This window comes from Pimephales promelas, chromosome 9, assembly GCF_988280905.1.
Source record: "Pimephales promelas chromosome 9, fPimPro1.hap1.1, whole genome shotgun sequence".
Classification (NCBI taxonomy): Eukaryota; Metazoa; Chordata; class Actinopteri; order Cypriniformes; family Leuciscidae; genus Pimephales; species Pimephales promelas.
This window is the reverse complement of record NC_142777.1, coordinates 17,939,637-17,964,036: the sequence shown is the minus strand read 5'-3', so window position 1 is coordinate 17,964,036 and position 24,400 is coordinate 17,939,637. Positions and strand designations below refer to the sequence as shown.

Below are 24,400 nucleotides of genomic sequence, written 5' to 3'. Positions count from 1 at the left end.
AGATCCAGTTGCATTACCTGCTAATGCCTTCATGTATATTTCATTGCACTCTTAGTAATGTTTTGCACTTTCTTGTGTTACAAAGAACGAAATACAAACCAGAGAATCTAGAGACCAGCTACTTAGAGAAACACACTACTTAAAAAGGAGCTCATTTTAACTTAATTGCTTATGCACAACCGATGTTTACTGTGCTAAATTACGTTGAATGATACGATGTGATGACATTTTTTTTTTTTTAAAATAGGAAAAAGCAGTTTCAAGTGTTTTTTCATAAGTTTATTCAGTTGAGTTTAAAAGGTGTTGAAGAGGAAGGTTTCGATCAGTTCAAATAAAAACAGGTACACTCAGGTTAAGCTTCAAAACACACTCATTTCAACATCACAAGTCAGATAAATCACCTCTCAGAGTTCTTATACAAAATCCTACACTCCAATAAGGCCGGAAAGGAAGAAGTGGTGCAAACATTAAGGCCAAAACACATTCCAGAGGTGGTGAGAAATCAAGGAGCAATTTAAACAAGTCTCCTACAATAAAAAAGAGTGTATATGAGTCACGTCAATGTGGGTTATTAAAAATTGAAAGATGACAGTGTGAAAACAAGTATAATAAAACAATTCAGATTTTCTCACAAGTGATACATAATTGCAACCACAAGTAATTCAGTATTTGCAATTATTGTCCATATATTATTGCAGCTGTCAGATAGCCTGATATCAAGACTTCAGACCACCCAGCTAACAAAAATTCGAAGGGGCTGTTCACACAGAATGTGCTTTTCCATTCCAATGCATTACTTTTCCATTGTTTTTCTATGTAATCACACTGTAGACGGACATTGTGCTCACGTTTTTTGCAGCTTCTCACGAATGACACACCACTCTTAAAATGTGGCGCTGAAATGAAAAAAAGTTCAACGTTTTTTGAAAATGAATCAAAGCACATTCTGTGTGAAAGAGCCCAAAGAAAGTTTTTCTAACGTTCCCATTAAATTATTTTCTGTATTTTCTCTTAGTGTTCAAATATCCAGTTTTTAAATGTAAAAAGAAAAAAAAAACCTTTTAATTTCTTAATTTTTTGGTTATGCAAATATACAGAAAACATTAAGGGAACGTTCCATTTTATCATTTTGCAAACATTATGAGAATGTTACTTTTTGAGTCGTCTATTCTCTGAACGAGCAGTAAGGAGTAACGTTCAAAAAGCATTTGAAAAACTAAAACATTTCAGAAAAAAAGTTCCATGAACAATGTATAAATAACATTTTAAGAATGTTGTTAAACGCCAGATAACTTTTGAACAAACGTTACAGGAAGAACATTTATTCATAACAGAACATTAGCCAAAGATCTAGGAACGTCACCTGTTAGCTGGGCGATAAAAACAGGACAAATGAGACGGCCAGAACTCAACTGTCTCATTAATATTACTCACGTCGTTCCATTAACATGATCCACTTAGAGTCAAGAGGAGTCACAAGGCAAATATTCGCAGTTATTAGAGGCATCCTGATCCTGCACAATATTACAATTTGCAGATGATATTGCATTGGAACAGCTCAGAGTTAGAGAGCGGATCTAATCAAGAAGCAACTGTCAATCAAAGTCAACCTTTTGTACAGTGCATTCATGCAGTGCAAATATTTGGAAACGCCATGGCGGAAGACATGCGTGTGTAGCCCTCCATGACTTGATGGTATTTATTTTCCTAATATCTAGGATGTATGATCTCAAATCCCCAAGAGGTGTGTCTTAAGAGGTAGACAGAACAGACCAGTTCCTCTTTATGGTAAAATCGATTACATGGCTTATAATTGCATCTCTTGATTAATGTTTGGATAGTCTAGTTCACACTTAGGACCTTTTTAGAAGAACAAGGTGCCATGATGTGCAGTGCAGTGATTCTGTCAGGATTGTTCTGATGCTTTGCATTTAATCTGAAGTCAATTCTGTGCTACTTGCAGCATCTGCCATTATTCACCTCAAACTCACACGTTGATTGAGAATTGTCAATTGGGCCTGAGGCATCAAGGTTTGACTGGTTAGCAAGCAAAATGTATCTATCTTTAAGGTATAATTCTGTCAAACAAATAGGAAGAATGTTTCAACTGCTCTTGTCCATACAATGAAAGTGAATGGGGTCCAAATAACCACCGTTTCTGAATAATTGAGATGAAAGGAAATGCTAAAGGATCCAGATCACTAAAAAAGACTCAAATTCTGCTGCTAGTGGCACAGAATTACACACTTCATCGTTAAAGTTTCCTTGCTTGCATTTTTATGGAAATGCGACTCAGATGTTGAATCCATGAATCTAAGATGAATCTAATAGCAACTATAGAATTAATCTAAAGTTTATGACAGATGTCCCTAACATCTAAACACCCTGTGTTTATTATAGGTAAAGGCAGATACAGTACATTGTCAATGAGAGGAATGAAGAAGAAAAAAAGTGTCTGGTAAGATGTTTTTTGTTTCAATGTAATTATAATCAAGCTGCAAATGATGAAATGAACTTTCTATAATATTTTGAAATATGACCAGCTGATTTTAAATTTGGAACAAACTAATTTAGAAAGCATGGTTTTGTGCAAAAATGCAGCGGTCCTTGCAGCGCCACTTGCCGTTAACATTCGGCGTCTGTGCTACTCTTTGCTGCATTGGGGCTTTGTGCAGAGGAGCTGATGGTTTGCAGGTCTTCACTTGCATCCGTATGGCCAATCCCGTTGGACCCACTGTCCCACTTCTCTGGACCTCCATCCTTCACTTCACTGATCATAAAGAATATGCAAAAATTACAACAAAAGTGAACAGGCTACGTATAATATATGCCATACTTAAGTGCCCCTATTAACTCTTTTTAGATATTACCTTTCATGTAGTGTGAATGTAAAAGGTCTACAAAGTTTCATAGATCAAAATGCAGATAAATGGAGTTATTGTCTCCCAAAAGCAGAAACTGATTCTAATCTGCCTGAAACAAGTCATCAGTAATTCAGTCTAATTTCCTGCTCAAACCTATGTACTGTAGTTTTGTAACAAATTTGCATAATGCCAGCTTATGGTCTTCATTTACTGTCCACAAACAGCATCTGCTAATTTGACCCTCAAACAGTGGCCTGGAAGAGTTTGGTTCATGTTGTCGACATGTCGAGAGTGAGAACCACTTTGCATGGATAAGGACTAAGGCTCGAATTGATGCGGTAAAACCGACGCCATTGTTACAGTTCATTAGGGCTAGGACAATAAATCGAAGCATCGTGAATCGAGAAATGATTCTGAATCGATTCCAATTTTTTTAATGCTAGATTTGTTAATATAAATTACAGACATGTCATCTGAGGACTAGTTATTTTGCTTTATTACCAGACTCGTTCCTACATGGTAGAGCACGTTCGCACATGCGCACTCTTCAAACACGGTACTTCAAATCTTTTGACAGACTAAAAGACGTAAATTCCATTTGTATGTATTCTAAATAAAAGGCACCGGTTGTACTGAATGTCAGCTTGCTTATTTTGCTCAAGATAAGGATTTATTACGTCCAAATGTCATGAAATATACAAACGATGCTTCTAACCACAGGTCGAGAGCTGTCGTTCAAACCACACAACTTTGCGATGCTGTTTGCGAATGTTCGTTGGAACGATGGTTTCGGGAAACACCGACTCGTTGAACTACGCTGATAACGACGGAACTTGCGACCATAGTTGGCTAACGATGCTTCGGGAAACGCACCCCTGAGCCGTACCACCGGTGGAAAAGCACCATTCGTTTCTGAGAGGCAATGTAATTGGTAGACCAATCACAACAGACTGGGCCATCTGACCAATCAGAGCAGAGTATGCTCTCAGAAAGGAGGAGTTTAGAGAGACTGGATCTATTATCAAACTGTTTCCGACCCTGTGACAAAAGAGGCTGCAATGCTTATGAGAAAATTAAAGTGTTTTTGATGCATGCATTGTCGGAGACCTCTAAAACTAAAATAGGAATCTTTAAAATGACATAATAGGGGCACTTTAACATCTTAGTTAATTTATTGTGGTTGACTGCTGAACAAACGAGTTGTGTGAGTGTAACCTTACCCTGAACAGCAGCCGTTGGTGACCGGCTCAATGGGCTCTTTCTCAGAGAGAGATCTGCAGACACTGTCTGTCTGAGCGCCTCCTTTGAACTCCATGCCAGAATCGGAGCCCTGTGGAGCCATGGCTGGCTCTCGGCCCGAGTCTGAGCTGGTTCTTGATCCGCGCTCACTGCCTGACAGAGAGCTGCTGCCTGGCCCTTCTGTGTCTTTGCCAGAGTCAGAACTGTGTCGTCCGTTCAGGCTGTTTGATGACGAGACTTTACTCAGCTGCCCATCATCTACAGAGCAACAGATGAAGGAGTGTCATTATTCCCTCGAGTTATGCAGAATTATGCAGAATACATTTTTCATTAATGTCATTATCATCATCACCACCACGACTTAAAGGCATCAAATATTTCTTTTGTAGCTTTTAGTCCATGCCTATTAGCTTTTTTCTATATGCTATTTAACTACTATATGCTGACATTAGTTTAGATACAGTATATACTTTTCAAAATATTCAGGTTTTCTCTTCCTGGAAATCCAAGCAAAAATAATAATTACTCCTCCTGCATTACACACATTTCATCCAATCAAAATTGCCTAGCAATAGAAAGTAGCAACTGGTTCATGGTTGTTCCCAGAACTTTACAAAGCTGTGGAAAAAAAAAAAACTTCTTTGTATCATTAATAGAATATTCATTCAAAGTTACCAAGTTTTTTTATTATGTTCTCCAAATGTTAGCACAAAAATATTATTTGAATAATTGAATAATTTGAATAATTTTATTTCTTTTCATTTCCTTTTCCTCTTCAGAACATGGTCATTGATAACAGAGCATATTTAAACAAAAAATAATAAAAAGAAAATCTCAGCATGTTCAAAAGAGAAGAAAAAGAATATAGGAAAAAAAAGGAGAAGGAAGAAGCTAACTTATATTAATAAATTATTATTTAAATATCATGTTTTTTTTTTGTTTGTTTTTTTCTGAAATGTTTTAACTGGACGTTTGTCTAACCTTTTTTAAACATTACAACTTGTTTCGGAATGTTTAGAGAACTTTGAAAGTAACGTTTCCATAATGTTTGCAAAAAGATAAAATGGAATGTTTTCCAAATGTTTCCATTTCCAATAAACTTAATGGGGACGTTAGCAAACATTCTTTGTGTTAGCTGTGTAGAACTTACAGGCTATTTTAAAAGCCCTTTGATAAAGTATGTAATACTTCCTGTTTCAACAGCAAATACGTAGTCAATGCATACGTTCAACTATTTCAGAGTAGTGTTTATCATCTTGCCTTCTGTGTCGGGATCACAGGCCTGTTTGCGTCTCCTCCTCAGAATTACTTCCAGTTCACTGTCCTTTTTAGTGTGAACCACTTCCTGAAACCCACGACTGGGACTCTTCTTCACCGTCTCCTAAAGGTTCAGAGAGAGTACAGAATTTGATGAACGATTCATTGCTGAGTTTGGCATCTTGGCATTTCTAAGTAAAGAATACTTTAGTATATTATGCATTTATTCGCACAAACACTACTGAACACCATGACCGTCATCGTAGAACTATTTGTTGCAAACAAACAAATAATGGTATGGATTTCTGTAATCTGTGGATCAGTAGATGACAAGGGGGTATTAAAATCAGTTAATCAGAAAGCCTACCAGAATGCCTTTCAGCTCTTCCATTGCACTTTCTTGGTGCTTTTCCTCCACTGTTGCCACTGCAACTGCTGCTGGCATCGGCTGCTGTGGATCAGGAACAAAGAAAAGTTACATTATATATTCAAATCACAAAATATTTTCACAAAAAAACATTATATGATATAATATCCCTGTTGTAGTTTTTACCTAAAACTATTAAAAAATCACTTTGGTAATTAATAGTATACCTGAGATAAAATAAATTTTTTCAAATATTATATATATATATATATATATATATATATATATATATATATATATATATATATATATATATAATATTAGATGAAAAGCAAAAATGAAAATGTTTGCCTTATCTGTTAACTGAAATAAATATGTTTAAGTTGAAGTAAAATGACTAAAACTAAAGCTCAATAGAAATATTAAAAGAAACTAATTAAAATGACAGAAAAACATAAATTCTTAAAACGCATTCAATTTTAATTGAAAAATGAAAATGTACCAATTCATATTTTTATTAAATACTTTAAAAGTATATAAATAACATTGGTGATTTATCATGTTTTTTTTTTTTTAAGTTTATTCATACATTTTAGATGAGTAACGTCCGAAAGTCAAAAACAAAAGACAATCTGCCAGTGCAGCATTAATGAGAATGCAGTCAATCTCTAAAATTGGGACTAAAGCTATTGATCTGAATCTATTCAGCTCCTCTGAGCCTCAGGATGATCTTGATGGCTTTGTCCATCAATAACTTAAACAAGATGGGTCCCTCTCAGGCTATGAACTGTCTATACGCAAAATGCCTTAATGATCCGACTCTTCCTCAGGGAGGGCGATCAAGTGCTATGAACCATTTCTACAGGATCTTTGTATTGACAAAATGGTGCTGAGTTGTAAAACTTGATTGTAATAGAGCCGTCTGAACTGTTAACACTGCTGCATGTGGAACAATGATCTGGTGTGAGGACTGTTGTTAAACACTGTAAACAATATGCGTGAGCTGAACATACCTTCGTGCCAAATCTCTGCAACGATGAGGTCAGCAGATGATGGTACAGAGTAGAGAAACATAAACAGACCATCAATCAGTACACACAATACATAATCAATGTACAGTTTACAACTGAATTCATATTAAATTCAAATTTAGCTTCTGAATTTAAATTGGAGTTGCAAGATAGGATTGCAATTTGAATTTAAGAAATGAAGAAATTTTAAGAAATTATTGTGGATTTAATTAAATTCGAATTATTTTAAAAGTACTTTTTAATAATCCGTTAAAAATGTTTAGCATTAAAAAAAACAAGTGCACTAATAAATTAATAAATCTGATCAAAAGTGACATTTAATGTAACAAAATATTTCAATTTCAAATAAATGCTGTCATTTGGAGCTTTTCAAATATATCAAAGAATCCTGAAAAATGGTAAAAAAATAAATAAAATAAAAAAATGGAGAAAATAAATGTAAATTTTATATCAAAAATTTTGATAATAATGAGAATTGTTTCAGCAAATCATTTTATTAAAATGATTTGAGACACAAATCATAATATTAGAATGATTTCCGAAGGATCATATGACACTGAAGGCTGCAGTAATGAAGATTCAAATTCAGCTTTGCATCAAAGGAAAAAACAAACAAACATTATATTATAATATATTAAAATGTTAACATATGTATATTCTACATATATTAATCCTACCTCATACCTAAACTTAACAACCTAACTAACTATTAATAAGCAATAATAAAGTTGTTTGAGGGACAAGTCATAGTTAATAGTTAGTTAATAGGGAGAATTGGACCCTAAACTAAAGTGTGACCATTCAAATATAAACTATTTCAGAATATTACTGTTTTACTGTATTTTTGATCAAATAAATGCAGCCTTGGTGTGAATTATGTTCAAAAACATTTAAAAAAATGTACCAACCCCTAACCTTTAAACAGCAGTGTAAACATTTGAAATGCCATTTATATATTTTTGTATTTAGCCTATGATGGAAGTGCACTCTATTTCACAGAATTCAAAATTCAAAATCATGTGGGGTGTGGCCAATTCGATTTAAATTTCAAGCCAAATAAATTCAGAATTTTGCCGAACCTTAGTGTCCTGACTCTTCACAGGCCTAAGAACCACTCCGTGTTTAATTCTCTCCATCATCTCATTGACGGCTTTCACTTTAACGTCATCCACAGCTTCAGTTACTGCATTTAAGAGAGATAGTGTTTGTCAGGGCAACATAATAAAAATACACCATTCTGACTATAGGGAAAAGGGGGACAATCACCTGGGGCTTGCTCTTGTTTTGGGCTTCCTTTACCTCCCTTGGAAGATTTCCTCATAATCGCAATGAGAGAGCTGGCGTAAACAAAGAGATGTAATTAGACGTTCACAGCAGGGATAAAGAACAAAACTGTTTTAATGATGGTGTATGACAGTCTGGCTTCAGTGCAATAAAGTGGGGCGTTACCTGAGGGGGTTGCAGCGAGATGGAGGAGGTGGGGGAGGTGGAGGAGGAGGGGGTGGGGGAGGTGGAGGTGGTTGAGGAAGAGGGGCCGGGGGAGGAGCGGTCCCAGGGGAGGGGGCTGATGCTGAATCACAGCTCCTCCTCTCCTCCTGCAGATCTTTCACTGTGACAAACGACAAAAGGAGGCGGGACGTTATGTTTCTGAGTTGTAGTATCTGGCCTTAAGATTTAAAATCCTCCTTAATTTTACCTTTCATTTCCAAAACACTGTTTTTCTTCTCTTCCTCCTGCAGTCGTCCCTCTGTGTCTTTCTTTTCTTCATCTAATATCTCTAGTTGCCTTTGCAGATGAACTAGCTGCTTACGCAAAGCACATTCTTCCAGTTCAGCCTCTAGAGCCTTTACCTGCAAACGAATGGGACATATACGTTCAAGTCATGTTGAAAAGATTATATTAGTACACTCTAAAAAATGCAGGGTTGTTTCAACACAAATATGGGTAAAACCCCAGCTATTGGGTTAAATCTTTTAATTAATTTAAAACCCAACAGTTGGTTGGGTTTGTCCATATTTGACCCAAATTTGGGCTAAAACAACCCTGCATTTTTAAAGTGTATGCACAGATTTTATTAAAGTCTCAGAGTTGAGGGCGTACCAGAGAGAAAAGATGTCAGGCTTGTGTTAATTGTAAATTTATTAAAATAAACAAAAAACTTTTTTTTTTACAATAAAACTAAGTTGTATGTGGAAAATTCCATAGTATTACACAATTACCATAGACTATATAATGATTTAATTTTATTTTTGTGTTAAAAAAAAATCATATTTTTGTTGAAACTTTGGTTGAATTATATGTAGAAAAAACACATCACCATCTTCCCAGCTAATAAGGAAAATTCTGAGAACTTTTGCTAAAGTTCTGGCAAGATTATGAACAAACATTTTTCCAGCAATAATATAATGTTTTTTCTTTTTCAAAGTTATCTGTTCTTTAATAATGTTCTCAAAATGTTAGCACAAAAATAATCTCAATACATTATTTGGATGTCAATACACATTTTGGATGTCTTTTTTTCCTCAAACGTTTGAGTTGGATATTCGACTAATCATTTTTAAATTGTTTCAGAATGTTTAGAGAACATTGAAAATCTACAATGGGAATTCCACAAGGCTCGATTTTGGGGCCTCTGCTTTTCAGCTTATACATAAACGAATTACCATCATGTTGTAAAAAAGCTGAATGTCAGATGTATGCTGATGACACAATTATCATCTTCAGCAAGAAACATTCAGAAATTGTGTTTTCATAACTTAGCAAAACATTTTTACAAGGACTTCAATACTCAAATATTGAGTTAAATGCCCATAAACAGTTTTATTGAAATGATTTGTTCAAATAGACTTATTTTTTTTTTCATTCTTTTAGATTGAATTGGGACAATAAACTTGAATGGAACTCAAACCTGTGCAAAATGTCAAATGTCCTTGACTCTGGTACAGAATTCATATTTACAGGCTGACTTGTAAACAAGGTTTTGCTAACATAGCCTATTGATTATGTGACGTCTGAAGTTAGGATCCATGCTCTTTGGATTTGAATTGTGGGTCAGACTGTATATTGACTGATGACACAACAGTGCTCAGTTCACAAACTCTAAAACCCATATGTTAGTATTAGTTATGCAGCATTTGCCCTTTTGTCACTGCCTGCATGAACAGAATATTGCCTAGATCTGAGTCTAGCTCATCCAGTCTGTAACTATCATGTGTAAAAAGTATCTGATGATCTGGAAATTCTGTATTTGCTAACACAGAAAGCTGTTGAATGAATCTATCAAGCCTCCGGATGTCTCCTCTGGTGCTCTTGAGATTTTTGTTGGTTTAATATAGTTGTGGTTGTGTTGACAGCCTACCACTCACATATGTTTGTCATTTAATGTGGTTTGAAAACTTGTATATGTAACTGCTGAGGATGCAAGTGTAGAAGAGAAGAGCCACAGGAGACCCAGATGAAAAAAACAAAAAAAAACATGAATGCGGTCAATGATCTGGCATATTCGTACAGCATCACTCAACCAGACACCAGACACCTGAATCAGCTGTTTAAAATGCCAACTTCACCGCATACATGGATACATGCTGCAAATGAACTAGTCAATACTATTTTGTCTAAATTAATGAAATATAAAACACTACTAACTAAATTCAATCATTTAAATTCTACAAGTGAATTAAGGCAACATTATAATGTTAAAATTAATTAAAAATAATCCATTTTGAGATTTTCTAAAGATTTAAGATTGCATTTTTACATTACATACTTACATAGAAAGTATGTTTAAGTCACCATTATGGTGCTCAGTGTTTGTTTTAGGTTAATATTTTGATTAAGTATTAATCAATTCTAATTTTTCCTATTTAATTAATAATATTGCTTGTAATCGATTGCCACAATTTTATTGATTAGATAAAGCATATTCATTTTTATAGTGGAGATAAATGCACAGCACTTTTTCATCCCATTTAGTGCCTGCTTAAACTGGATTGTGCGTGGCACAGATAAAACCGTTTACAAAGTTCTAAAAAACGAACATTAGAGGATTAGTAGTTATGAAAGGATTTTTGTAAAAGCTGTAGCTGACTGTTTAAATAACTGAAAAAGGGGTTTTAGATTAAATTCCATTTTCTAATCCTATCATGTAATTCAGGATTACTTATCAGGCTTATTGTGTTCAATGAAATACAATACATTCCAATCTTTAAATCAAATTCAAATGTGTTTAAAAGACTTTATGGTTTCCTACCTTGTCTTGGTGCTGTATTCTCTCTTCTTCTAATGTTTTGGTCGCATTGGCCAAATCTTCCAAAGCTTTGAGCAGTTGAATGCTGGGATCTACCTGTTGTAGCAGAATCATGCTCTGTCTGTTTGCTTCTTTTTGCTTCACCACCATCTACAGGAGAAAATATACATAAGGAAACAACTAGGCTATTTCAGATGGTTATCTTTAACAACTAAAGGAAATTAAACATTCTACCGTGATGCAGGCAGCCATACACAATTCAAACTCTACAGTCACTATATATATATATATATATATATATATATATATATATATATAATTATCTTGTCTTTTAGTAGGATTCTGAGGTCACCAGAGTATGCATGGACTGGAGTTGTCCTGTCAACCGTGTACTGATGAAGTGAATTAGATATGTTTTGTCACATACCTCATGTGCATAGGTCTCTGCTTTGTGCCGAAGGCTCTGCTCCAAATCCAGATGCTCCTTCATGTTTTCATACTCCTGAGTGGCCATCAAAGACACTAAAGAGATAAACAATCATAATAAAGCAATAGGCATGGCAAAATCCCTGTAAGAATTCTTCAGGCATAAACTTCCTTACCAAAAATAAAAATCTAATCATATTTCAAGCAATTCAAAACCATAATGGCGAACAGTGCACATCTGAAGTGTCTCAGCTAAAGGATATAATACATTACTTATCGGTTTTAAGATATATGCCAAATCTTTTTTAGGGCATCCCTAGTAAGGCAAATATTATAGACACTGTTTTACAGGAATAGATTATTCGATGGATAGTATGGATGGGAATAACTTCAAATATTTATTCAATTGTTACAGGAAAGACATTTAAAATGTTTAAAGATTTCTACTTTAAACAAATGCTGTTCTTTTGAACTTTCTATTCAATCCTGGAAAAAAAAAATGTATCCCAGTTTCCACCCAGCATTATATTTGGTGAGCATTACAGACTTCTTTAAAAAAACATACCGACCCCAAACTTTTGAACAGTAGGAACCTTTTTTGAGGTTTTTAAGCATTTTAGGCATTTTAATTAATTAAGAACCAGTTCATAATAGTAATTTACTTGTGAAAACATATTTTGATTATATTGTCTCTTTACTGTCATGGTATTCTTTGCAAATGGAAATGGCTGAAAATAAGAACCGGTTTCCATCCCTAATGAACAGTGACACACTCATGTATTATTCAACCGATATTCAATCACATGTGCACTTGCATCAGCAATGTTACAATGTGGCTCCTTCAATCAGATTTCATAGGCAAAACTGTTAGTCTTAAAAATAAACATGTTAAACCCACTAAGTCAGTCAAGTAAGTCAGCATATGACCTGAGCACTGCTGTTTCCAATATTCCAGTCAAAGTAATAACACATGAGCAAAGAGGGAGCTGAGAGGATGTCAAAACAAAGTGCATCACCCCCAGCTGGAACAGAGGGACTTCCTGTGGTGAATCTTTTACAGATAATTTGATCAAGGACTTTGACGTGTGGCCGGCAGTGAGTGGGCTGGTGGGGAACATTAATCTTCTTGGAAGGCACATGCACAGATGCACTGCAGGCCATTTGAGATGATGTCATGCTCATGAATTTGAATACAAGTGAGGAAATGAAGAGGCTCTGTATTCACAAAGTCCATACTCACCCCTGTTGAACCTCTTAATGGTCTTGCTTTGCTGCTCAATGGTTTTATAAAGCTCCTTCATCTCAGCCTGCTCCTTTTCAGTCTGCAAATTAGCATAAGGCACATATTTGAGAAACGATCAACAAAGAAACTCAATTAGACATTGTTACTCTGATATCCTTTTAGGATCATCAATACAGTAGGGTTCATTTATTATTTATGAACAGGTTAAAATACTGGAAGACACTTTGCAGACCAGGCCCCCATCCACTGCCGTCAAGCCTGACTGAGTTCGGCCTTTCATTCAGTGTAAAAAGTAAAAGAGTTGCTTTGCTACTCACAAGTGCTGTCAACTCGTCTATCTTCCTTTGCTGCTCTTGAAGCTTACATGCCAACTGCTTCTTCTCCTCCAGCAAAGAACTCACGGTTTCTTGGAGATCTATGGAAAAATGAGAATTTGGAATGGACATTTATTCTATGGCGAAGGAAATTGTACACAGGCTTATTTATAAACTGCCCCCCATTTAAATACATTGCTATGATACACAGGCTCTATGCTATTTACCTTTGACCTGCAGCTTATACTGAGAAAAGGGGTCAGAACTGGGATCTTGTTGTTCAGTCTCCTCTTCTAGGGAAATGCAATCAGAAATACTGGGCAGCAGCTCGTCCAGACATGGCCGCGACGACAGGCTCAAATACTTCAACTTCTTGTTCTCACAGTTCAACTAAACAGAATGATTGAATGAGAATTCAGAATGAGACATAGTTTTAAATGTCTCCTTTTATGTTCACCAATTATAATCATGTTAACTACAGCATTTGTTTTTATGATTATATTGCTTTCTAGTAGAGATTGAAATTGTCAACAAACAGTCATAACTAGACAAATTCATTAAGGCGTTAAGATACTTCAAGTTAAATTGCAGAACGAACTGGTGTGATGTCATTTTGAACAAAATCAGTTTGTTTCTTAAACTAGAAACAGCGCGCCAAATCAAACTTTACGGAAATGTTCACCTCGCTGATAAACACCTTTAAACTTTCTGGTCAGTGGCGATTCATAAATATGCTCTGAGGCTCCGCCCTTCTTTGAAGAAATCTTCTCCAAATCTTCTACATGAGTAAAAACAACACACTGGCGAGCTACTTTGTATTGAACTGAAGTTGTAGTTTTAAAGCACTTTTTGTGTTCAATAATGTAACGCTGATTGCTTTAAAGCAGTCTATTATATAAAGGGCTAAATAAAAAACTGCGACATGAATTGAATGGAGTGCCGAATTAAAAAGCTTATGCAAACATATCCAGATCGCTATGATCAGATGCTTTCATAACAGTCTGCAGCCTTCAAGCAATACCTCCCTCGCCACTGAAATCCAAGAAGTCTACCCCTAGTGGGCAGCCGCAGCCAGCCGCCAGCTCCTCTGCCTACTCAAGCAACATGGGGGCATAGACAATGCTCTCAGGCAAAGCCCCAAAGGCAGCAGGGCGACCTGAGGGCCGTCTTGCAGGCTAAAAAAAACTTTGACTAAGAGGTCCTAGCCAGCCTAGGTTCTCTATGGGTGGCCCCACCCGTGGCGGAGCGATCAAGGTCGCCTCCTCCATCAAGTCTGCAGGAAATCGATGTCGACTTCTCGCTGCCAAGTGCACTTCGGGACGCATCGGTTTCTAGCGAATGTGTACTGCACTGTCCGCCCCACAGGCTTGGCGTCCACCAATCGAGAACCGTTTTCGGTAAAACGTTGCCAGAGATCCGCTTCAGGGGGTTGAGAACGAATCCCGATTGGTACCCGAAGTCAAGCTCGAGAGCCTGGTTCCCTTGGTAAAATATTTAGATGTGTGGAAAAATCGTACGAATATTTCGCCTTGGGTCCTGTGCGCTATTCAAAAGGGGTCCAGGCTGCAGTTCGGTTTCCGCCCACCAAGGTTCAACTGGGTGGTCTGGACTGCAGTCGACCTAGTGCAGGGTCGGGTACTGGAACAGGAAGTAAACTCCCTGCTGGTAAAGGAGGTTATATAACGTATTCCTCCACCAGAGAGGGAGTCCGGGTTTTACATCCGCAACTTTATAGTTCCCAGAAAGGATGGGGGGTTGTGTCCAATAATAGATCTTTGACACTTGAATCTTTCTCTGAGGAGATTCAGGTTCAAGATGCTCACTATTCCCATCATCGTGAGTCAAATTCGATTCGAGGACTGGCTTGTCACGATAGATCTAAAGGACGCATATTTCCACATATCCATTCTTACATCTTCTTGAGGTTAGCTTTCGGGGGCAAAGCGTACCAATATCAGGTTTGGCCTAGCAATTTCCGTTTGGCCTAGATCTCACCCCTCGCACATTTACCAAATGTATGGATGCAGCTCTAGCACCGATGAGGTTCCAGGGCATCAGGGTGCTCAACTACATCGTCAACTGCCTGATTCTGGCCCAGTCACAAGAGCTGGCGGTTTGGCATCAAGAGTCTGGGGTTGAGAATCAACACGAAAAAAAGCGTGTTCACACCAGCCCAGAGAACCATGTTCCTGGGAGTGGTGTGGGACTCAGTCATGATGGGGCACGACTGTGTCCAGCATGAAATCGAGTCAATTCTTGCCCCAGTGTCCAGGATAAAGCTAGGCCAAGCCATCACTGTGAAACATTTTCAGAGTTTTAGGGCTCATGGCAGCGGCGTCCAGCATTATTCCATTCGGCCTGCTGGGTTCCATTTGGCCCAAAGGGGAACCAGTTCCACATGATCAGGGTTATGCGCAGATTGTTCCCTATCCATGTGGAAAAAAGCTTGGTTTCTGTCCCAAGGTTCAATGTTGGGAGCGTCATGTCGCTGGAAAACTGTTTCGACAGACGCCTCCCTCACAGGCTGGGGCACTGTCATAGATGGCCGCTTTATGACAGCCCTATGGCAGGACCATCATGCCCCTGGCAAATAAACTGCCTCGAGATGTTGGCGGTGTTACGAGCTCTGAGGAGCTTCCTGTCGGACCTCAAAGCTCATCATGTCCTTGTGAGGTCAGACAACTTGTTGGTAGTGGCCTATATAAACTATTAGGGGGGTCTAAGGTCTCACCCTCTATGCAGACTGGCATTTGTGGCATAGTGGGTACTCGTTTCCCCAAAGTGTCATTCGACGCAGTTCTCATTCCCTTTCTCATGGAACAAGGGTTACAGACATAACCCGAGACGTTTTCTGACAAAACAGAAGAATAGTATTGTTGGATAAACACCTTGGTAGCCAGAGCCTCTGCATTTTCCCGGCAAGATTTCTCAATCTCAAGCTGGGTCTGTAGTACGTTCACCTCCTCGATCACCATTTGGGAAACTGTGCAAAGAAAAGAAATGCATTTATGAGTAAATGAAAGCACAGCAGGCCATATTTACTGTACAGTCCAATCCATCATCCAGGTACTGTGTTTCGATGCTCTAAAAGGAGTAACTCCTTTAGAAATAGAAATACAGTCCTGTATGACAGATGCACATTTTAGATAAAAGCATCAGCTAGAAAGCTATAAGCCTGTTCTCATGGCAATAAAAGTGGGAGTATAGTCATGTTTTCATCTATATTCAGTCATTCTTCTACATAGTTCATGAGGGGTGTTTTAAATCAGGATGCAAAGAAATGATCCACAAATACTACCTTTTTTAAATAACATTTTCTAAATGAGGAAACAGCAACAGAAATGTTTTTTTTGTTTTTCTTTTTTTTTTTTTCAGTGACACATTACTGGAGTCTAATGATATAGACAGTTATCAGTTACATGCTCACAATGGGGACCATTTCCCAACACTTTGGGTACCATTGATGAACTGCAACTCTATACACTACACTGGCCTCTCAAATAGAGGATTGGATGTCATAGAATATGTCAGAGCAGCTCACATCAAAGAGGCTCCTAAACAAGTCGTTTGTCTTTAGTGCATTGCACTATTTCTAAAATACATTAAAGTGGCATTTAAAAAAAAACACAATTTTCAGCAGTTCTTTAAAATGATAAATTGAAAATGAACAATCTTTTTAAATCAAATATAACATACTAATATATGTGCACGGTCAAAATAAAATGGTAAATGCATCATTTGTGCCTGTGCATTTCACAGGAAATGATCAAGAGAGGGAGTTTATTATACATTATTCCATGAAAGGCTGTTGAATTATGCAGGAACGATGCGTCTCTCAACATGCAGTCACAGCAAAGTACATCACCAGCCTGCCCTGAAGCCCTTTCTCGGAATAAACATTTCGCCTAATTTTCTTTTTATGTGGTAACACTGTAAATCGTGAGAATGGAAAGCGGGACGTTATCAATGCTTGTCCTCATTTTGACCCCTTATTTAGGGAGTGATGCATGAAACTGACCCAGATATCACATTAAAAAATGCAATAATAAAAAACAGTCCATCAACTTGATTATTTTGTATTTAATAATATTTGCCATTAAAAAATGTGGTTTTATAATATATCAATTCACATTATACTATTTGATAATCAAATGCAGCAGGATTAAGACACCTGTTTCTTCATTCCTGATAAATATGCAGGATGGGCATCAGTGCGGCAGTGAGCAGCTCTGCAGAGCCAGTAAGAGAATGACCTGGCAGGGACATGTGAAGTTTGCAGCTTTAACATCTTTAAACAGATTTAATCAGAGCACTTGCTTGAAGGGGTCATATAATGTTACATGCACTATTATAAGTTGATTGTACTGAAATGTGTGTTAGCAGCCTGTAGACAACCATCATATAATGATAAAAATATTTGCACTAGTTTTTTTTTTTTTCTGTAAATGCAAAAAAGCACTAGGGAATTAGTTTGCTAAACACACCTCCTTTTTGTGCAGACCCGCCCAGGGAGTGCAAGTTCATTTCCTAGTTTTCCTAGAATATTTAATTAAAGTATATTACAAGCTTTTCATTTAGACCCTAAAGAATCATATTAACTTGTATAAAAATGGCATTATATGACCCCTTTAAACCTAAAATCAAAAAAATAGTATAACAAGGTATAATTCAGCATAGCAATAAGAGAAATTTAAAAGAAAAGTCATACAAAATCCATTGCATCCATTTTTTAGCTTACTGATCAATCACAGCCTTGACCCAACACGTAATCAAATCTAGATAAAAGGTTTATCGACATTCTCAATAAACATAAGGACATAAAGACGATTACAAAACCACTGAGCATGGCAGAAACTGCTTGAAATGTCACGTCAACTAGCCAAATACTGTATAAATCACCAGATCTGCCATTTGTAAGTTACAATAAAAGTAAAATGACCTAAATCTGGACAGTATTGGGGAAATTAATGCATTGCAATATTGCGCTACTCCCTAAAAAAGTAACTAATTGAATTACTTCATTACTTTTTATGGAAAGTAATGTGTTGCGTTACTTTTTCTCACTTGGGATAGGCTTGATTGTTTTTTAGGGGGTTAAGTTGTATTTTTTTGCCAAATGTAAAGGCCCTTTCACACCAAAAGTGGAATGACTAAGAGGGCACAGCTCAAATAGACCTTTCAGCGGAAAGTTAAAAATTCTAACTTCAGCAATAAAAAAAATAAATAAATAAAAAATGAAACACAAATGGGATGTTTATCTAAAGAAATTTTTGATTATTAGTGTGATTGAATTGGATCACCACAGGTCAGCAGCAAAGACGTTGGTTAATAAAGATTAAATAAAGTAAACAGCATTTGTGTTATGTATAACTCATTTTAAGGAATATTGAATCTGTTTATCTGCAAACTTGTACGGTAAGATAAAGTAAATGTATGCTCCCTTTTAGTCTCGAACTACAATTAGCATCATGTTATATTTGTTAATACTTGTTTTAAAAAATAACTCAGATATTTAGTTGTAAATTTAAAAGTAATGCATTACTTTAATAGTTACTTGAATAACTAATCTGATTACGGAATTCGTTTTACTTGTAATGTATTAACCCCAACACTGCATCTGGGTCATTCACTAATTCTGCATCTGAGTCAATTTGCACGTGAAATTAAAGCAGGACAATAAAAGGGGTGTGGCTCTCTCTTTCCCTTGCAGATCTGTTCAAACTCCTCTACTCATCTCATTTGGCTTAGAATGATTGACCAAGAAAGCGCTGCTTCTGGGCTTTCTTCTTTGTACAGATTCTAGGTCAGCAAGTCCACCACGCTTAATGCAGCATGAGCAAAATATGGCTCTGCGGAGTCAGTCCAACAGAGAGGAAAGCTTAAAGTAAAACAGTAGCATCCTTAGCATACAGGAAACAGCTGCTTCAAACAAGCATGTGTTTGCTACTATAAGAAAATGCTGGGGTTGCCTTTAGTCTGAAGCGCTTCATTCCAATTTTGATCGCAGCGATTAAGATCTTTTAATAAATCATAACAGTTCAGGTATAATCCCCCAGCAATTTTGATTTCAACTCCAGGACTAATTTGCAACCTATAATCTACTTCAAACGCAGGGTGGGTGTGTAAACTGCATGCATTAAAATGCTAAGCATTCATTTTTATGTAAATATAGGCTTAAAGATTTCACTCTTTCCACACACAAACTGAAAGATATGTAAATGGTACAGGTAAATTAGCTGAGTAATAGCTTGACACATGGGCCTGTGTTTTCATTTGCATAAGTGCAGAGGCTATTCTTAATGAAGCATCCCAAAGAGGAGGTGGGAGACAGCTGCTTTGCCAGACACAGATCCAGTCACCTCCCAGATACTAAACAGCAGTTCCCCTGCAGCAGCCAATCATTAAATAGAGCACAGACCAATCGCATGCAGTCTGCACAAGACTATTGTCCTGTATGTCAGCAAGTAGGACAAACTACTGTGGCATTTGCTGTGTCATGTTTGTGCCATGTAGTAAGGTTATAAAATAAAAGCACTGCAAAAAAACGAAGAATTAACGAGAGTGGTGCAAAAGTCTCATCAACATAACTCACAAGGTAATTGTGAAAATACCATGCATTTTGTGAACATTACATTTGACAAGATATTCATATTGAATATATTTCCACTAAATTGTATTCAAGGTGACATGCATTTCAGAAATGATATGAAAGTGCATGAGGGGTTTGGCATGAACTATAATGGAAGGTTGAAAGGAAGGTGCCTATTCATTTTCTACTCATAAATTATTCATAATTGGTGATTTTTAATAATTTAGTGACATAACAAGACAGTGATGAAAGCTGACTTCAGCTGCTCTACATTGCTTCCCAAGGGAAGGTATGACAATTCCAGGACACCAATAAAAAAAGAGCAGCAAGCATAACCTAAAAGCAGAGGCCAATCTAGTCTAAAATAAAACTGGATTCATCTCAGTATACAGTTATGCACAATAACTAGTATTCACAATGATTTACCAAATTGGCTTCCAGGTAAAATGACATACTGATATCCCACACTTTATCGCTGAATAAAGTTTATGATTAAGAAAATATTTGGTAACTGTAGTAATTGCACAAAGTATTACCAATAAAACTGTATTACCAAATAATGTATCTCAAAAGAATTAAAAAAAATCTTTCTTTACAAGTTCCTACATAAATAACATGACACTTTGAGTAATGTGTTAAAAATACTCCTCAGTGCTGCACATATTCACTATATAAACATGAGTATAAAAGTTCAACATTTGGCCTTTTTATGAAAAAGCAAGTGAAACCCTGTCAAATGAAACTCGCAGAGAAGAATTAACATTTTCTCACCTGAGAACAATTTCCAGATTCAGTTCCTGGCAGCCGTTAGAGTGTTGTCAGAGTGCTAACAACTTAGCTTGTAGGGCTAGGTTTCCTTACATGTCACAAAATGGAATGGAAGCAGGTAAGGTCACCTTAACACTAATACATCTCTACGGTTGGCTCCCAGTAGCCATGGAGACTGGAATACCTGCTAACACCTACGAATAACAGACCATTCAGAAGAGTCCTCAGGTAATGGTGATATGGGTGAGGGTGAGGGGATAGGAAATGAGATAAGACAACATCAAGCGTCAGTGTAGTGGGATGTGCCAAGTGAGATCATCTTTGCCTCTTCCTCTTTGTGAAAAGGGTGATGTATGGGTACAGGGTATACCAAGGAGAATTGGAAAAGAATTAAAAGAAGAATAATGTAATTTTGAAATATTGTAATCTTCAATCGAAATAACTTCCCCTCCCTCTTGATGATGTTTAGGCTACTGGCGTGAGGACGTAACAACCTGTCACTCACATGACATCACAGAAATAGCAAATCACAACAACACATTCTCACCCCAAGGCGTCACCTTTGACCATGCTTCAATATTTGACGTTTTAGGCGCCCTTTAGCGTCACTTACATGACGCGATCCTACGGCGTCATCTAACTGACGCTAAAGGAAAGCGTCAGTTAGAGGACGCGGTTAGGTTTAGGGGTGGGGTGGGGGTAGGGTACACGCGATCCTAGGGCGTCATCTAACTGACGCTAAAGGGTGCCTAAAGCGTCAGATATTGAAGCATGGTCAAATGCTTCCCAAGGCGTCAGTTATGTGACGCCTTGGGGGTGAGAATGGGCTGATCACAACCATCCAAGTCCAACCAATTCCTGATGGACAACATCAAGTCCCAACCTACATTTTTTCTTGTCCGAAAAGCCGTTGAATACGTCATATAGACAAAAAAGGCTATCGTAATTTCAGTTTCATGTGAGCTCAAGACTTTTGGAGCATCTTTGTGGTAAAAGAGCCAGCAGGGGCTATGTGGGGTGCTATGAAAAAAAAAAAAAATCTATCTATACATATATATATATATATATATATATATAATTGTATTAATTTGTAAGAATTGATTTATGGTCCAGACTGAGCTGGGATCTGGACCGCAGCAATCTAACTGGTGACCTCTGGTCTATACAGATGATCAGAAAATGAATCTGATGCTTTACCACTAATGACATCCAAGTGATTATGTACCGCACCTATAAACAGAATCTGCTCTACACTGCACATTCCAATATTATTCTTCCTACTTTGAATGACAAACATACCTTACCAAAAAAATATATATATATATATATATATATATATATATATATTGCAGAATATGACTTTACATTCTTTCACAATCCTACCTCGTTTTATGTGCTTGAGTTGCCTTTCAGCCTCATCTCTCTCTGCAGCAAGTCTCTGGCACTAGAAAATACAATAAAGTGTTGGCATATTGACAAAATAGAAGTTATAACAAATTAAACAATTTGAGAGCACATGCAGTTTCTAAAACAGTATATTTGCAATACTGGTCAAACGTTTGGGGTCAGTAAGATTTTTTTTTTTTTTTTTCAAATAAATGAATACTTTTATTTAGCACGAATGTATTAAACATCAAAAGTGACACTAAATACATGTCTAATGTTACAAAAGTTTCTATTCATCGGAGTCCAGAAAAAAAATTATATATATCATGGTTTCCAGAAAAAATATTAAAGGGTTAGTTTACCAAAAAATGAAAATTCTGTCATTAATTACACACCATGACACAAATGAAGATCGTTTTGATGAAATCTGAGAGGTTGCTGTCCCTCCATTGACAGCTACGCATTTAAAAACGAATTAAAAAAAAAAAAATTCTTACCAACCCCAAACTTTTGAACTGTATATTCACCAGAATGTACTTAAAGTCCCCGTGAACCGGAAGTTGCAAACGATTTTTCTCCAGTGCTGTGACGTATTTCCAAGTGAAACGGAATATTGAACAGAGGGCAGGGTTTTACTCTAGCGCTCCTCCTCTCCATCTCTCGCTCATAGCAAACTAACGGTTTGAGGGGAGTGGTTAAGCGTTTCCCCACCCAAGTTGTGAAACCTACGTCATCAGAAAAAGAAACCGTTCCAGACCGGAAGTAACTTTTCAGATTTTGATGAAAGATTACCAAGGTAAAACATTTTTTAAATATATTTTTACTTGCACGGATTAATTGTTCACCACAAGACTAGTAATATGCGCTAACAAAGTAAATAGGTTCAATTTTGATTTCACGGGGACTTTAACACAAAATAGTGGTTTGTAGTGTAGTGATTCTCTGAAAGGTTGCTCTGCAATTTGAGTTATTGAACCAGATTTCAGAAGTACACTTACACTGTATGTTTATTCTGGATATCAATGTGTCATTAAGGATGTCTTGTGTCCCAAAATGAATATACCTGTCTTAGGTCCCACTTTAAATATTATAATTTTGGGCTTTGTCAGATATAGCGACAGTGGTGCAATGCTCTAAAAAACCTCCTGGCATCTTTGTAATGTAAATAGTGTTGCCTTGCCACACAAATAGTGATCCACTGATACCTGAAACCTTATACTGTCACTATAAAACATCAATTCGTTTGTAAATTTAAATAAATGCAGTTTATTTGGAACATATCATTCAAGAATTAGACATTTTAAAATGAATGATGAAACCATATTCGAAATATAAAAATGCATGAAACCACAAACAGAGAAATTAAGAAGTGTCATCTGCAACCGCACAAATGATGCTTGCGTGACAAATGAATATTTTTCCTTTAAGGTCATCGTCTGTGTGATCTGCACACTTATATGAAATACAAAAGATGCGCAGACCCTGTCACATGAAAAGGGTGTCAACCCTCGAATGGATTAAAAAAGCCGGTTAACTCACACAGTCAAATCCTTTTTCACACTACTATGAGAATAATGTATGTCCATGAAAAGGGAATGTCAGCTAATAAATAGACGCGAAGGCATTAAAGATATAGCCTATTCTTTTATCCATGCATCTTCTCTCACCTCCTTGCTCTCCTCCCGAGCCTCTCCCTCTTCATCTCCACCGGCCTCCATCTCACTCACTGCACAAATCAACACAATTCCTCATACAACAAAACATTCAACATTTAAACAGTCATCTCATCTGCTGCTTTCCTCAATACAATCGTTGCCATTCAAAACTAGTCTACTGGAGTGTTATATTTTAAATGTTCAGTACCACAGCCGGTAGTCAGCGGCGGAGCATCCATCATCTCCCCTCCTCACACACAGAAGACTCAGCCAATGTACCAGTACCGCCCGGCGTCTACTATGGCGAAGGCTTACCTCATGAATATTAAAATACTTATGTCACGTTCGACGTACTTGATTTGCTGTAAGGAGAATATTACTACTGAATATTAATTTAGGTCACGTGACAAGATGCTCGCTGCAATCCCCTCCTCGAGAGGGAGCCAAACTCCGCTTAAAGCGACATCTGTTTCAATGGAAGTCAATGATGAAGATGCTTCAATGCATTCAAGACGCTAAATCAACCACTGAGTGGAAACATATTGTAATGTAATACATTGCGTGCCTATCCACATGTTCATAATTACCTTTTAAAAAGAAAGAGAATGCAATTTAGGAGCTTACTAGAATGCAATTTAGAAATACATTTAGTTTGCAATAACATTAAAATATGTTTCATTTTGTCCTTTAATTAATACCAAATAGTAGATAGTTTATTTTCTTACTGGGACATTAAACAATAGCGATGCCATCACATTACAATACAAATCCATATCACAAACATCATTAATTTGTAACAAATATATATATATATATATATATATATATATATATATATATATATATATATATATATGTTTTTATATAGCCTATATAAAGTCACAATTATGATATAAAAATTGAAATGATGACATTGTTAAAATGATGAGAAACTAAGTTAATGTAATGCACTTGTTTTAAACACATTATTTTTAAATATACAACAAAATATCTCATGTAATATAAAATTACATAA

General features: G+C 36.6%; 1 protein-coding gene across 1 annotated transcript; it reads right to left on the bottom strand.

Moving 5' to 3' along the window:
* Positions 1 to 264: 264 nt before the first annotated feature.
* Positions 265 to 23,734, bottom strand: shtn3 (shootin 3). The gene is made up of 18 exons (XM_039654493.2): positions 23,594 to 23,734; positions 23,398 to 23,456; positions 21,728 to 21,788; positions 15,876 to 15,970; positions 13,215 to 13,377; positions 12,991 to 13,088; positions 12,671 to 12,752; positions 11,432 to 11,526; positions 11,008 to 11,154; positions 8,455 to 8,608; positions 8,208 to 8,367; positions 8,025 to 8,095; positions 7,838 to 7,941; positions 6,741 to 6,755; positions 5,728 to 5,811; positions 5,364 to 5,484; positions 4,085 to 4,361; positions 265 to 2,770 (listed from the first exon to the last, which is right to left on the bottom strand). The coding sequence occupies exons 1-18, from the start codon at positions 23,625 to 23,627 to the stop codon at positions 2,626 to 2,628; spliced, it is 1,965 nt and encodes a 654-aa protein (XP_039510427.2). The 5' UTR covers positions 23,628 to 23,734; the 3' UTR covers positions 265 to 2,625.
* Between the last annotated feature and the right edge of the window lie 666 nt (positions 23,735 to 24,400).

Excerpts from the sequence above, each read along its gene's own strand:
- shtn3 (XM_039654493.2), bottom strand. The coding sequence starts at position 23,627 with ATGATGGATGCTCCGCCGCTGACTACCGGCTGTG. Across the intron at positions 8,096-8,207 it reads TCTCGCTGCAACCCCCTCAG|CTCTCTCATTGCGATTATGA; the intron begins GTAACGCCCCAC and ends TGTTTACGCCAG. Across the intron at positions 7,942-8,024 it reads AAAACAAGAGCAAGCCCCAG|TAACTGAAGCTGTGGATGAC; the intron begins GTGATTGTCCCC and ends TCTTAAATGCAG.